Here is a 16,771-nt window from a genome sequence, read left to right on the forward strand (position 1 = left end):
AAGTGTAAAATATAAAGAAGTTCTTGCACTACAAACTTAGATGTGCACAATTCAAGCATTATAGAGGTATCTACATACCAATAAATCCCATCAAATCTTGGATAATTCAGTAACAAACAAAACATCAGGGCACAGAAAGAACTAAAACCCACTTCTTTTTGTTACACATAAGATTCAAATATTCAGTCTAAAGAAAAACACTTATTCATTTTAGCTTTCCTCGACATTTGCATGTTGATCCACTTATTAAAATATTCCTGTATAATTATGTTTGGTCTTATTATTGTCAAGTCAGGCTTTAAACTTCAAAGCCAGTCATCCAGACAAAATAGGTAATCAGAAAGATCTCTTCCCCACTGTACTAGCCCCGATAACTAGAAGTCAATTTTATGACACGCCTATCATTGTGATGACAAATGCTAGGTCCAATTTCTTCATACTTCTTTTTGGTGTGGCACATTTGGTAGAACTCAGGTGTGGAGACCAACATCAACCCCCCAAACCAGACTGCATATTGTTGCATGTGGTATGTAATCACTTGAACATCAATAGGCTTTGGCTTCAATCTACTGCCACTCAATTCCTCACTTAATTTCAGCCTGTCATCTATGGTCCTTTTCAAATCTCTTTGCAAGTGACGTCCAAAGTTCCTGAACATGGTTGAACCTCCAGAGAGGACAATGTTCTTGTAGAGAGGATGCCTGACATCAATAGGACAATTCTGAATTACTTCATCTACTACTTCTGAGATAGGTTGTGTGAAGTCTGGATTAGCAAACTCTGGGTGAAAAAAGATTTCAGGTCCTAAGAATCTCTCATAACCAACATCAATGGAAAATTCTTTCTTTGAGACAGTATTGATTCCAGTATACTACTTAATCCACTTTGACCCATCTGTGTCATACTTGTTAAATTCTTTCACTAAATCTGGTCAGACATAACTATAACGCTCCTTTACTGCCTTAGCTGTTTCCAAGGATTGCTCTGGGGGGATTCCTACTTCTCCGTCTCTCAGCAGTTGCTGAATAAAATATGTTACATCTCATCCTGAGATTGGAATGTGCTTAATACAGCTGCCAATCGCATACCCTTCAGCCACACGAATGACATGAGTGACACCATCTCCACTGTCTATTACCGTACCAGTCAATGTCCATTCTCCTACTTGTCTACAAAGAAGCCTGGAACATTGAAGGGCTCAAACATTATTTCAGCAGTATATTCTCTGTGGAGGTTCAGTCAAAAGAAAATAATGGCCTTCATGTGCTGCCCTTAAGTATTTAAAGATCACTTGCTCCATAAATCTTTCCATCAAGTCCCAATCTTCAACTATTCCATGGCAGATTGGCCACTTTGTTGCATATGTAGGCTTTTCTATTGCTTCATCACCAAAGATGTCTAGGTCATCAACACCTTTCATCACTCTCCTCTGAGCTTGATCACCCACTTTTGCTGACTCCTTAATAGCAATACAGGAAGGGATGATAAACTGTGGTTCTGTATTTCCAGCATAACCTAGTTTTGTGTATCTGGTGCCATAGTTCACCACACACACCGGCAGCCCCTCCCCCATCTTCCTCCTCGCCTGCTGCTGCCACTGCCGCCGTCTGCTCCGTGCTGGTTAGGGCCGGGGATTGGCGGCGGGAGAGGGGGGCTACCTAACCATGCACAACTGGGACGCCCTCTCCATCGGGCGTGGGGGTGTCGGAATCGGGAAGTCGAAGCAGTAGTGAGAAGGCGGCAGGCTCGGTCAGCGGCTGCCACTTCCGCAACCCAGGCAGGCAGTCGACCCCGATCCGCAGCGGCCTCCTCCCCCTTTCTTTTCCCTGCCCCTCACTACTGCCCCCACCCTACAACTTCTACCCCTCATGCGGCCTTTTCCGGAAAAGCCAAGATGGCCACCGGTGCTGGCACCCCGGCCAAGCCCAGGCCCTTCAGCGTTATTCCTGAGCAGTAGTTCTTAATAGCGAGCTTCCATATTCAGAGGTACTGTCATCCGGGCTTTTGTCATTCCATTTATAGGGCACAGGTAGAGTTAGCATAATTCTTAAGGACATTAGGATTTTTGGAATGGTAAATGATGCTGGCTTCAACTTAGACCAGCTGCATTAGCCTCCAGCAAGAGAACCAGCCTGTCATTTGAAGCTTTGAAGCCAGGCACCGACCTCTCTCTAGCCGTAAAGTCCTAGATGGCATCTTCTTCCATCTGCATTGGAGGGCTGTTTCATCTATGTCGAAAATTTGTTGTTTAGTTTAGCCACCTTCATCAATGATCTTACGCTAGGGGTTCTGGATAAGTTGCTGTAACTTCTATATCAACACTTGCTGCTTTACCTCACACTTTTATGTTATGGAGATGGCTTCTTTCCTTAAACTTCATGAACTAACCTCTGCTAGCTTCTAATTTTTCTTCTGAAGCTTCCTCACCTGTTATTTATAATTGCTCAAAAAGTAAATACTTAGGTTTAAATCTAACAAAACATGTACAAGACTTGTATACTGAAAATTGCACAAGGCTGGTGACAGATATCAAAGAAGGTTTAAATAAATGGTGAGATATACCATGTTAATGAATTAGAAGAGCCAACATAGTAAAATAATGCCAATTATATCAATTCTCCTCAAATTGATAGGCAGACAATGCAATTCCTATAAATCACATCAAGATTTTCTGTGGAAGTAGATTAAATTATCTGAAAAGGCAAAGAAACAAGTAGCTATGATGATCCTGAAAGGGTAAAATAAAGTGGGAGGTATCAGTCTGATTTCAGGCAAAGTATATAGCCATAACAATCAAGACTGTATGGTCTTGGCAGAGGGATATATACATAGAACAATGGGACAGAATAGAGAACCCAGGAATAGACCCACTCAAATATTCCAGCTGACTTTTGACAAAGGCACAAAAGCAATTCAGTGGAGAAAAACAAATTTTTTCCATAAATAGTGTTGTAGCAACTGAACATCCATAGCCCAAAACAAAACGAAATAAACTAAAACAACCTTAATCTAAACCTCACACGTAGATCCCCATTTAACTCAAAAAAGATCATAGATGTAAATGTATAACTGTAAATCTTTAAGGAAAAAACACAGATAACATCTTTAGGCTCTAGGGCTAGGGAAAGAGTTATTAGACAGCAACAAAAATATGATTCTTAAAGGAATAAAATGATAAATTAAACTTACTCAAAATTATAATGTTTTGCTCCGTGAAATACCAAGTTAAGAGGATAAAAAGACAAGCTACAAAATGGTAGGAGGTATTTGCAAAGCATATATTCTAGAATACTAATTTCTAGCATATATAAAGAATTCTCAAAATTCAATGGTAAAAACTAACAAAAAAAAAACAATTAGACATTTTGCCAAAGAGGTGAAAAAATAAAAACAGGAAAATATATTCAACATCACTAGTTATTAGGGAAATGCAAATTAAAACCATGATGTGACATCACTAACCACCTATTAGAATAGCTGAGAAAAAAAAAAAAAAGACAAAACCAAATACTGGTGAGAATGTGGAGAAACTGAGTCACTCATATCTTGCTGGAGAAAATATACAGGATACAGACACTTTGGAAAACAGCTTGGTAGTTTCATAAAAAAGTAATCATGCAATTACCATACTACCCAGCAATTGGACAACTGGACATTTATCTCAGAGAAATGTAAGCTTATATTCATATAAAAATCTGTACACTGAGGTTCATAGAAGCTTTGTTCGTAATAGCAACAAAAAATGAATTAATGATCAAACAAACTGTGGTACATCTATACCATGAGCTACTTACTACTCAGCAATGAAAAGGGACAGATTATTGATACATGTAACAACCTGGATGAATCTCCAGAGAATCATGCCAAGTGACAAAGCAGCCAGTCCCAAAAGGTAGCATACTATATGATTCCATTTATATAACATTCTTGAAATGACAAAATTGTAGAAATGGAGAACAGATTAGTGGCTATCAGGGAAAAAAAGAAGGGGTGGAGATGGGAGGAAAGTGGGTGTGGCTATATAAAGGCAATATAAGGAATACTTGTTGATGGAATTATTTTGTACCTTGGCTGTATTATGTAATTATCCTGGTTGTGATATTGTATTACAGTTTTGCAAGGTATTCCCTTTGGGGAAACCTGGGAAAGGGCACATGAGATTCCTCTATATTATTTTGTACAACTCTATGTGTATCTACAATTATTTCAAAAGAAAAAGTTTAATTAGAAAGTAGCTAGTGTCGAACATATCTCACATTCACTCTTATTGCCACAAACACAAGCACATATTTTTTTAAGAATATTTGCTTTGCATTTTGGTAAATTGAAATAAAGTGTTAAATATCTAATTGGCAATTCCAGGAGAATGTATGTACTCTAGAGTAATAATTAACCATTTTATTGTTTTGCTATTCTGTCTACTTTGTTTAATACTTCTAAATAACACTTGAAAAATAAAAAGCGCTTCCCCTTTGGACTATTCAATATGCTCTAAACTCATTCTCTTTTTTTGATTGATGCATATTTTCTACATTGCAAACAGGATGAAATGCTATATTTCACTTATATATTATATGCCTTACAGACATTAAATGCTCTGAGAAAATCCAGTTCAAATCATCTTATGTTTGGCAGTTATAAGACACAGGATTTGCTGGGTTCTGGCAAAAATAGTACAGAAATCACAAAAGTTTTCAAATTTTGGCAATTTGCTTTCATGGGGGAATTATTAAATGATTTGGGGAGGTTTCCCTTACATGGTTCACAAGTAATGGAAAGCTTTACTCTTCAACACATTTTCCAACTTCTATTCCTGTGTGACCCTTATTTTCCCCTTTTCTCTTAACCATTTTTTACTCCTCTTTGTTGTACTTTTATTCTTCTTGCTTCTTGTTTCCCTTTCTTCATTGTATCTATTCTCTTTCTCAAAAATGTATAAGAGAACAACAGAGGGAAAAAATTCATTGGATCACACAGAAACATCTCAAAATGACCCTGAGGTCATCTAAAGCAATAAAGCAAAGTCAGAAGGGCTTGTGTTTCCCAAGTACTTAGAAGTTTTACAAGGTATGTCTAGGCATGAGAGATTTCTTTTCTCCATTCAATTTTGCCAGTAGACCAAAGATGTAGAATGAATACCAAGGGATATCTGAGGCCAAATACAATTTACATAACAACAAGGCACATTTTATTCTTTATTTTCTGACTGATAAATTGAACAATATCACTTCTGTTTTGAATATCTTTCTCTGGACCAATTTTGTTTATCCACGTGTGTTTAAACTTGGGGGTCACGCAGTATACACTTTAAACTCAAGCTAGCATATCTCTTGGAAAATAAGTAATGACTTTTTTCCCAAAGAAAAGAAGAAGGAAACTGACATTTTCACCTTAGAGTCTATGGCATAAGACAGAAATTTTTATTGGTATCAAACTGCTGTAGTTCTGAAAGGGTTGCAATCTCCACCTTCCTTTTAGGAGAGACATTGTCAATCTAAAATTAATTACTAAAATGTGAAACAAATCAAAAGACAAAACAAATCAGGCTGTTAAGACAAACATTAAAAATCAAATTATGCTCTCAAAATAGTCAATTTACAGCTTGGAAGGGTAATTGGCAAACCTGAAATGCATACAAATAGTTGAAATTACTGACTCAAGCGGTATATTACCTATTGGAGGGCATAATTTGACAATGACTCTTGAGAAAGGATAAAGATTCTATCATTTTTCATGATTTAACAGCAAAATATGGTGGAGCACTCTATCTAAAAGAGTCTGAAGGAGGATTAAATTGGAGAAAGAGCTGTAGCTAAAAGAGCAACGGGCGTTTAAGCTATGTGTCAGGACAAAGCATGGATTGATTTTAAAGTTTTACAGTTGTGTGTTAAATGAACACTGTCTCCTGAGGCAACCACTGACCACAAAGTTTCAGTAAATCATTTGAAAAGATTTATCGTTCTGGTTTTGGAAAGGAGGGCTTGATGCACCCAACCTGAGAGCTGAGTGGTGTTTGGAACCATCTCAGGAATTGGATTCTCTGAATATCCATACATTTACTTATCAAATCCTATTTCAAATTCTAAACCAAGAAATTGCTGCCTGCAAATTTAGAAATTTTCATATTCCCAACATGGTCATTTGTGTAAAAAATAAATCATTCACCTGAAATGTCAATATTTAACATTTTGGTAATAGTAATATGTGGCAGGAGACATCAGCCAAAGTTGGCACAGGGGATAATTTTAAATGGAAAGACAGGGAACAATCCCATGTGTGTTTGCTAGATATTATTTTCCTTTGGGCCTCTCTCTACCCTATCTGCTCTAGTCCTCTACCATTGCTTCCTTTGGTGCCTCTTTAAGTTGTGTCATCTGGAACCCTTTTCTCAGGATATGCACTGTCTCTGCCTCCAGTTATAAGCAGAATTTTCCAGGTTAGGCAATCGCTGATTTTCAGATACATTTGACACAACCTAGAACAGAATAGGGCTTTTATTTTTTCTAAACAGCTTCATTCAGGTATGAATTGCCCACGATTAAAGGGTACTGTTTGATAAGTTTTGACCAACGTTTGCCCTTGTGAAACCATCGCTACAATCAAGATAATAAATGCATCCATCACTTTCAAAAATTTCTTGGTGTCTTTTTCAAAATCTTCCTCGCCACTGTTCCCTAACCCTCTTTGTAAGCAACCACTGATATACACTGTATCACTATAGATTACTTTGTCTTTTCTAGAGGTTTATGTAAATAACCTGACTTTGTTTAGCCAACATTTTGTAATTTATCCATGTTGTTATGTGTATCAGTCATTCATTCTGTTATTACTGAATAATAGACTATTGGGTAGAAACAACATAGTTTCTTCATATACTCTTTTGTTGATGTGTTTTTGGTTTGTTTCCAGTTTTTGACTCCTAAAAATAAAGCTGTTATGAACATTCATGTACAGGTCTTTATATGGATATTTTCTTTCTTTTGGGAAAATGTCTAGAACTAGACTAGTTAGATCACATGATAGGTACAAGTTTAACATTTTAAGAAACTGTCAAACTGTTTTCCTACCAGCAGTGTTTGAAAGTTATAGCTCATTTGCATTCTCACCAAGACTTGTTATAGTCAGTCTTTTTAATCTTTAGCCATTCTAATAAGTGTGTCATGGTATCTCATTGTGGGTTTAATTTGCATTTCCATATTCATTAGTCATGTTTACCACTTTTTTTCATTTTATTTGCCATCCCTGTATCTTCTTTTGTTAAATCTCTGTTCAAATCTTTTGCCCATTTTAAAATTAGGTTATTTGCTATCTTACTGTTGAGGTTTGAGGGTTTTTTAATGTATATATACTCTGGATACATGTCCTTTATTAGATATATGCTTTGCAAATATTAGCAAATTGGGATCTTTCAAAGAGCAGATTTTTAGTTGTAATGAGGTCCTATATATAAATTTTATTTTGTATGGATATTTCTTTTTGTGTAATATTAAAATAAAACTTTTTATACCCCAAGGATGCAAAGATTTTTCTCCTAAATTTTCTTTTCAAAGTTTTATCATTTTAGATTTTACATTTAGGTCTACGATACTTTTTATTAGTTTCTGCATATACTGTGAGATATGGTTTGAAGATTATTTTTTGGATATGGATGTTCAATTGTAATTAGCACTACTTGTTGGGAAGACTATCCTTTCTCCACTGAATTACCTTCATAGCAGAGTTCTTAATGAGAACTCACAGCAAAAAAGAATTTACTAAACAATATCTGAATCATACCATAAATAAACTCAAGAACCACATTTAGAAAACATTTAATAGAGTGTATCATAGTGTTTATGGATCTACCAAGCAAAAATATGCTTAAGTTAACCATCAAAGACTAAGTGTCCTGTAGCATAGTAAACACTTGTAAAATGTTTGCAAATAAGAGAATGAATGATTGTACCAGTAAATAGTTTATTAGGATGTATAGTTTCTTAGTCCTGTTTTCTAATCATTCATTCCTTTCCTTTATCTTCACATAACTGCTGATATGATAAATTACATGGAACTCATTGAGTCTTTTCACAGCGACTGAAGGTCCAGGAATTCTATAGGATTTTACTTCTGTCCTTGTTAATTTTTTGACTACATGTTCTATAATGTTCCTAAGAATGTCCTCAGCAGGATTAAATCCCAATTGCTCACAATGGCAGAAACCTCATTAGCTTTTTTCATCTTTCCCTGCTCATTTTCTCCATTCCCTCACATTTGATTCCTTGGATCATGTCTCAAATAAATGACCTGAACCCATGTTAGCATCTTGGGGTCTGCTTGTGGAAGAACCCAAACCAAGGCATGAGTGAATTATTGGCACAACACCTCTGAAAAGCTGCCAAACCCTGACTAAAGAGGATACAGGCACAAAGTGTTTAATCCTTTAAAAAATAAATTGAGTCCATATTAACTTTTGGTTCTGAACTGTATGACAACTTAGTCTACTTCAATTTCACATATTGTATTTAGACAAAATTATGATTCTTAAAATGTTTGATTTTTATTGAACTTCTGTGTGGATCATTGTAATATATTTCATATGCATACAATACAACATTTGACCTGTTGTAAACTTTAACATGTACATGATTGTTTGAAACATACACTGTGAACATTGTATGTATTTAAAAACCTTGAAATATTTGTTCCAAATATAAAAATCAACATGCCCTCCAGTCTTAAAATAGACATTAAAAATCATTAGACTCAGAACTCTGTGTTGTAAAAATTGTTGTTGTTTGCTTTATTTCTCTTATTATTTCTGTATCACAGACAAAACCCCAATTATATTTTTACAGATATAGATTTTCACAAAAGCTAAGCTAAAAGGAACTTGAGAGATTAAACTTTATGACTGACTCTATTGTAATAATTTAGTTTCTATTTTGAATTTGCTGAAGGGCCAGGATTTGATTTCTTGTGTCATCTACCCATCTTTGTAATCTAGTGATGCTCCCCAAATTGGAATTTCAACCTTTTTCCTTATGTTTTAATTATGACTACTGATTTTTTGGCTGTGACTTTTGCTCATTATACGTTCTTTTTTTTTTTTAGTTGGATAACAGTGTCATTGGTTTGTTCACTCCTCAGTTTTTCCAATTATTTTTATGCACTTTGGGTTCAATCAATTAATTTTCCAAGCTGTAAATTATCCATTTTGAGATTGTAATTTGTTTTTAATGTATGTCTTAACACCATGATTTGTTTCATGTTTGTAATTAATTTTGAGCTTTGAAAATAAAACTGCGTGACAAATCATTATGGGAAATGCCACTGCTATAGACAGCGATGTTGAAATTTGTCATGTAAGCAAACTTTGTTTTTATTTTGATGCTTTTTAAAGAAAATTATAACAGTTAAAAATGAGTGAATTTAAGTCATGGCAATCCAAGAAAATAGCAAGCACATTTTCATATGAAAGCAATACCACAAATATCTAAGTAATTGTAATATGTGCTATCTCAGTTACCTATTACTGCGTAACAAACCACTCCAAAGCTTAGGTACCTAAAAACAACAGCATTTTTTTGGTTGCTCACAAGTCTCTGAGCTATTGTGTTGATCTGGGCCAGGCCTGGTTGGTCTTGACTGACTTTGTTCATGCATCTATGGTCAGCTGACTATTCTGCTAGGTGGATCTAATTCTGGGAGTTGGCTGGTTGTTGGGGCTACTGGGTCACATCTCTCCTAACATCTAGCAAGTTTTGTTATAGATTGGTTATGTGGCAGCTGCAGGGTTCCTAGGGCAAAAGTAGAACCAATGAAAGCCCCTAGAAACATAGGCTCAGAATTGGCATATCATTTAACACCACATTCTATTAGTCAAATCAAGTTGTAAGGACTGTTCAGATTCACCATGGTGAAACAGAGTCCTTTTGATGAAGGAAGTGGCAAAGTTATCCTTCAGAGGCACTGATTCAGGAGGGAAAAAATTCTGGTCATTTTGTCAATCTACTATTTTCAAACCAGTTCTGATTTCTCAACCAACTTTCAGTTTTCAAGATTTTCACCATGATAAATGTTCTTTTCTTATCTTTTCTCTATCTCATTTGTAAAATGCACTATGAAAATAGATATTTTGTGCATGCAGGCATGTTATTCCTTTTTCCATATTTCAGAGATCTCTATACTCTTCAGCTTCATATTTTTTCTTGTGAAAATTGTGGCATTCAGAGCTGTATATAACAGGAATGTTTAAATAATTATTTTTCTGACCCTTTTTGAGGACATAAATGTTACTATCTAGTGTGGATGTTATAAAGGTTATTATCTAATGTGGAAAAAAATTGTTCTGAAAATCTAAAACTCTAATTTTAAACTTGTTTGCTCTCAATATAGATTTCATTGATTCAAATCCTGACTTCATCACCTTCTAGCTGTGTGATTTGGGGCAAGTTACTCATCCTGTTGTAGGCACAAAATTTCCTCAACTTTAAAATGTAAATAATATCAATTTCTGCCATATATTTTGGTTTTGAGGATTAATCATGATAAATATTTAACACCTGAGATATAGAATTGGATAATATATGATAGCTATTTTTTTTTTAATTAGTCAAAGACTTTTGTTGACTATCAGTTAACCATTCTCTATACCATATTTTGTGGTCTCTGTAGAAGCCCATGACTCCTTGGGTAAGGGAATATTTTGGAACTCAATAAGCAGTAGTGTTCCAACCAGCTTAGCTCCAAGACCAAAGAACACACCAGGCACAGAGTTAGACATGAGTTTAACTAGGACTTACAAACAGGAGAGATGATTCCACTGAGGCAGCTGGCTGGGGAAAATGGTAGTTAGCTCTCTGCAAAGAGTGGGGTGCACCAGGGAGTGGTTTATAAGATCCATAGGGTGTGAGAACAGAGTTTTGGCAAGGTCTTGTGACACAGGGGTGTGGAGATTTGTTATCAACAGTGATCAGGGGAGGGAAGTTTTAATGCCTTATTTGAAATACCGTTTGCACATTCTTCCCCCTGGTGCAGTCTGATGACCTTTAGTGTCTGCTCCAGTCAAGTAGGCAGCTATGTGCAATAACTTACTTTCACTACAGAGAGGGAATGGGGAGCCTGGGCTCTGGGTCCCCAAAAGCACTTATTGGGAAAATTAGATATGTAATGAAAGCTGCAGTGAAAAAATTAAATTTGGTGCAACAGATATTAGACCATCTCCTACTATGTTAGTCTTTGTGATAGACCCTGGGGCTATAAAGAGGAGTGAGATATGGTCCCAGCTCTAAAGGAGAAGAAAGATTCCCCATCATCATCTTTCCCATGGTATTTGATTGAGCCCACTATCTCTTTCTAAAGTGGTCCCTGGGCATACTTAATGTTCAAATATGAACAATACTATTTCAAGTTAATCTTTCCTGATACCAATAGAGAAGAAAGGCAACATTGTAAAATCTGGCATGGGTTGTATTTATGGGTGGTAGAGGAGAACTGTGTTAAACCAATTGCAAACACCATTTAGGATTCTCTGAGGTATGCCTTCCCCTAGCCCCAAATCTCTAGGCACATCACAAATAAGAGAAGGGATTTAGAAAGAGAAAGAGAAATAGCCAGCCAGCTGGAGGAACAGGCCAGGAGAGAAAGACAGATAAAGCCTATAAATTTGAGCTGTCAGGAGAGGAAGCAAAAGAAGGGGCGGCTGATGAGTTCCACCTCCTAGGGTATGAATAAAAGAAATATGTGCATAGACTAGAGAAAAGCATAGAAAATTTCCAAGAAAATCTAGAAAATCAAAGTTAAAGACTAACTAAAATGTGTCATTCTAAACCAAGGGGTAATTATTAAGAGCACTCTTGAGATTTCTTGAACTTTCTTGAGATTTCTTGAACTATGTAAAACACTGAACTTCCTTAATCTTAACCATTTCTTAAACATTGAACTTAATAATCATTTTGTGATTATTAATCAACATCAATGCATTACTACTATAATTAAATTGATGCAGTGATACATTCACTTTCTATAGAAGTCCTTGAATTACAAACCATATGCAGAGTATTTCACTTTGATACCAACCCCAGGCTGTTTCCCAGTGGTGATTAGGCTGAAAAGCCACCAAAGGGAAAGAGCCCAAATGCTTAAATTTGGAGGAGTAGTCCTTATCACCAATTCCAAGCAAAGACAAAGACCAACTTAAAAATATAAAACAAATATATGTCATGATTGATAATAGACAACCTTTTCCAAAATATGTTACATCATTATTGCTCAAAAAACCTTATAACACGCAAAACGAAATCTAGAGTATTATACCTATTTTAACATGAGAAGATTGCAATATATATTATTTTCATCTTGTTTTTATACCATGCTTTTAAAATAAAGCTAAGGAACAAAAATTACATCCTAGGAAATAACCTGTAGTTAACTTCCTTAGTCATTTACAAAACCATTCACTTATTACATCAATCAGAGCCTTATGTTAAAAATTAAATTATTAGTTTTAATGAGAAAATTTGTTAATACATTATATGACAGGTTGTGGCATATTTTGGGTTAAGAAGGTGATTTCTAAAAAGATCTAAGCTAAAATGTTAATGCTTTCTAATTTTATTGCAAGAAAAAATATTTAAAATAGATAAGAAATAGAGTAAGGGTAGGAGAAGAAGAAGACAGAGAGACAGGGAGGGACACAGAGAGACCTAATTGTAGACATACAATTTATAGTTTTATTTTGATAAAATGCCATCTTTAGTATTCAATTTTCCTTCAACAACAACCAAAGATAGTGTTCACTTTGCTATAATTCTCCTCAGTTGCCTTATCTGTTATCTACCACACATTTATGTTAAGCATCTCAGACTAACTACAAAATAGAAATACATTTCTTAGCAGCTGTTATCATAATTCTAAAAATATGCTTTTTTTCCTTACAGGATTTTGAAACTTCTGGCCTTTTTCCCAGTGCTAAATCCTGTTGACTAGATTTACTAGGATAAAGAGAGAAAGAAGTGTTATATTTTAAGATAATTTCTTCTTTAAACACTGACAAAGGTAATAATTCTGGCATTTTGCAGAGCATATCAATTTCTATAATGTATTTTTTCTGAATGTTTGCTCTCTGGTCCCAGCTTAGCCATTTGCCTTCTTGCATATCCACTGTTCAATCACCGGGATTCATGGACTCAGTGGGAAGAATATAATCAGAACTGGAGAATTGGGTATGCCTTGACACAGGATAAATTTGAACAGCAAAATCCCTCATGCCTCGTGTGTGCTGAGTCAATTTCAATTCACACTCCCAAGAGGGAACATCTTCTGCCCAGGAAAGGCTCAGCCTCTCCTGGAGTTTAACATTCCACTTCCAAGTCTAGCACATTGCTTTTCATTTACAAAATCACAAATGTATTACCAATTGCCTAATAGTGATCTTATGAAAAGTGCTAGGAAAATAGCACCATTCTGGAAAATGTGTTGTCAGTAGACCATGCACTATGACAATATTGTGGGAAAGCAAAAGAAGACTCCACTTCCACTTCATCCAGCAGAAGCCTGTCCCACAACATACACGTACACACACACACACATATGCACACACATCTGGCTTCCTCCCTGTTCTGTAAAATTACCCCAGTTCTGTTATTACTGGACATAAATAATTGGACTTTATATAGTTGGCAGTTAAACTCCTTTCTCCAAGAGGCTTTCCTTTGTCTCTTCATTCCCCCCTTCCCATCAGATAATCTAAGTTTTTCTCTTCTGCTTGTAAAGGAAGATGAGGGAAAAATGTTTCTCAGTTCTATTTAATCGCTGGCAAGCTTGCATCAGTTACTGCTCTGTGGAGACTGCCAAAAACCCGACCTAGTTACTGCTCCTTTTTGTGGCATCTTACCGTGTGGTTTGTGGCACTTTGGAACACAAATTCACAGTTACCAGAAGTTAGGTTTATCACTGTTGCAAAGCCACTGAGTTCTGATCCAGAATCTCACAAGCTGGTGCGTGCCCACGCAGATCTAGCCTGTCCAGATAGACTGAACAGGAGGAAAAATGCAATGCCAAGAAGGAAGAAACCAGGCCCTAATTAATCAGAAACAAATAAGCCATTTTAATGGCGAAGTTGAAGGAGACAGAAATGAATTCTTATGGGAACCCTATGTTCCACCAGGATGACACTGTGAATTATTATACTGCCAGTTATTGTCACTAAGTTGTGGAATACTGAAAAACAAATGAGTCATTTGGAGTGTGCTCTTATCTTTTGTTTTTATATTTTTATGCTCTTCAAGATGTAACATAGCTTCATGGTCTTTCTTATTTTTCTTTCTCCTTACTCTTAATTTCAAAATGATCCCTGATTAGCAGATGGATGGATATGGAAACATCTACTTTATCTGTGGAAATCAGTTATAAAAAGGTGACAAAGTACACTCAACGATGAAAAAAATTCAGTAGACTTTAAAGCAGGGAAATGCAACCCATTGCCAAAAAAAAAAAAAAAATTTGACTGCACTAGGACCATTTTAATGTTCAGTATTTATTAAGCATTTGCACTTTTCTACTTCTATTGCTCATTTCATTTCTGCTTTTTGAAATATTCTCTGTGCACTCTTTCCATGAAGACAAAATAAAATGCCATATATGTTCTAAAGCTTTCTTTACTTGCCATTCTCCCCTATCCCCATCAACTCTTCTCTTCACCAAATTCCTCTAGCATTTTATTTGCACATTCCACTTAAAAACATAACCTATTCTACCATTTATAAGTCATCTCTACCTTTGAGTGTCAGGCCTGTTTTATACACCTTTGTGTTTCATGCAGTGTATTGAATCTAGTACTGACTCAAAAAAATTATGTTGAATTTAAAAATCAATGTCTGATTTTTAATTTTCCAGCACTGTGCTGGATACTTTGGCACATATTTAGATGGATCACTTATTTTCCTTGAAAACAGTGTATAATTTACATTTATAATGAGTCAGAGGCTGATGGAGTTGTGACAGGACATAAAAATTATTTGGTGAGTTCAGAACGAACCTATTAATAGCTCTGGCAACAAATTCATTCTGAAGTGACCGTAGGAATTTTCAGATGAGATATTATCAGTTAATATGATTCCTGATGGACTGAGAATAATGACTTTCAGAAATGTTTAGCACAAAGATGTTGCCACAAATGTTGAGTGGACCAGTCCCTTTTTTCCTTTACTTTGTGCTGTATTCTGGGACTTGTTTAAAAATTTTTTTTTTTGTCAGGGAAGTCCACTAGAACAATATAGACAGCACCTACACATGGGAAATCTGGAAAATTTTGCCTTTTTATTTGTCAGTAAAGCATTTGTATCAGCTTTCAGATTATCCATTAGAAAATATAGCTATTTGCAGGAAAAAAAGAAAAAGTAGAGAAAAGAGCCACACTTGGAAGAAAAGATGATAGAAATTATCTGGAGCTAAAGAATAGAAAATACAATGTAGAAAACTTAAAAATGGGCAAGTTTGTTCAATACAGATAAATGGATAATTGGATTTTTTTTGAGAAATTTGATTGGTAAAATATTTTGAGCTTGAGTTCCTAAAAATGGAGCTGCTACATAGGCATTGATTAGAATTCAATCTAATAATGATTTACAACTATTGAACAGAATCCTGAAACAATTTTTGCTTTGACGTGTCCATAATATCTATGCATTATGAAATTTTTATTTTCAGGCTTATAAATAAATAGCTGTTAAATAAAAAGATAAATGTATTAAAATAAAAAGCACTCTCTTAATGCACACCCTTTTTTAATCACCATATCATATTTATTTTTATTTATTTATTTCCATATTTATTTTAATAAATCCCTACCTACCTTTATCTATATTTAGCTACATTTCTTTATAGCATCATCAGGATACAAGATGCTATCATGTTCCAGTACACTTTATGGCATATAAAGGTGTTCAATAAATGTTAAATAATTAAGTAAATAAATATTGACAGAGTATGGAGCTTAGGCAGATGTAAATATAGTTTTACTTCAAAAGGTGAGATCTGTAAAAAGCATACTAAATGAGATATGAAGTGACAGCTTCAATTTTCCTAGTAAATACATACTTGTGCAGTAACCATTTTAAGGGTCATTAAAGGGCAGTGCTTTACCTAGTATTATTGCTAACAAAAGTGAATTCAAAGCTTAAGAAAGAAAAGTGAATGAATGAAATTTTTGCTAACTCTCCACATGTTTCCTTGATTTCCAAAACTATTATTAAATGCTTTGAAGTAAAACACAAAAACGATTAAGTAAACTAAAGCTGTATCTCTATTTTGGTTTGTATCCTGAGTAGATTTCATCAACTTCCTAGGAGGCACACAACTTTTGCTCTACTATAGTGGTATATTTTCCTTACATTCATTTAAAATGAATCTTGTGATCTCACTCCAACTAGGAGACATCTGCTATTGCAGTCACAAGCTGAGGACTACAATTTAATAACCAATAACTGGCAAAGAAAAATATTTTTTTTTTAATGTCCAAATAAATGGTTTAACTAAGAAAAAGAAGCCAAAAAAAAAAAGAAAAAAAAAGAAAAGACAAAATAAACTCCAGCCTCACTTGCAATTAAAAAATAAAAAAGCACAAGTCTTAAGTACTACATTTAAGCCTTGAATTAGAGTTTTAAGGTATCGGCAAAGACCTTACTTCCTTCTTACTTTTTGGCATATTATGGACTTTGGAATGACCATCATATTTTTTTTTTTTTTAAGAAAGATTACTGTTTTCGTTTTTTAAGGTAAGCAATATATTATT

The 16,771-nt window shown here is 35.0% G+C and overlaps 1 protein-coding gene across 1 annotated transcript; it reads right to left on the bottom strand.

The window, feature by feature from the left end:
• Window positions 1-361: 361 nt before the first annotated feature.
• LOC119530326 (actin-related protein 3B-like) lies at window positions 362-1,573 on the bottom strand. Its single transcript, XM_037831446.1, has 2 exons — window positions 1,264-1,573; window positions 362-801 (listed from the first exon to the last, which is right to left on the bottom strand). The coding sequence occupies exons 1-2, from the start codon at window positions 1,571-1,573 to the stop codon at window positions 362-364; spliced, it is 750 nt and encodes a 249-aa protein (XP_037687374.1).
• Window positions 1,574-16,771: the final 15,198 nt, after the last annotated feature.

Source organism: Choloepus didactylus, chromosome 3 (genome assembly GCF_015220235.1).
Source record: "Choloepus didactylus isolate mChoDid1 chromosome 3, mChoDid1.pri, whole genome shotgun sequence".
NCBI classification, from domain to species: domain Eukaryota; kingdom Metazoa; phylum Chordata; class Mammalia; order Pilosa; family Megalonychidae; genus Choloepus; species Choloepus didactylus.

Coding starts and splice junctions, on each gene's coding strand:
- LOC119530326 (XM_037831446.1), bottom strand. CDS start 1,573: ATGGGGGAGGGGCTGCCGGTGTGTGTGGTGAACTATGGCACCAGATAC. Junction 802..1,263: donor TAAATACTTAAGGGCAGCAC/ATGAAGGCCATT, acceptor GATTCTTAGGAC/CTGAAATCTTTTTTCACCCA.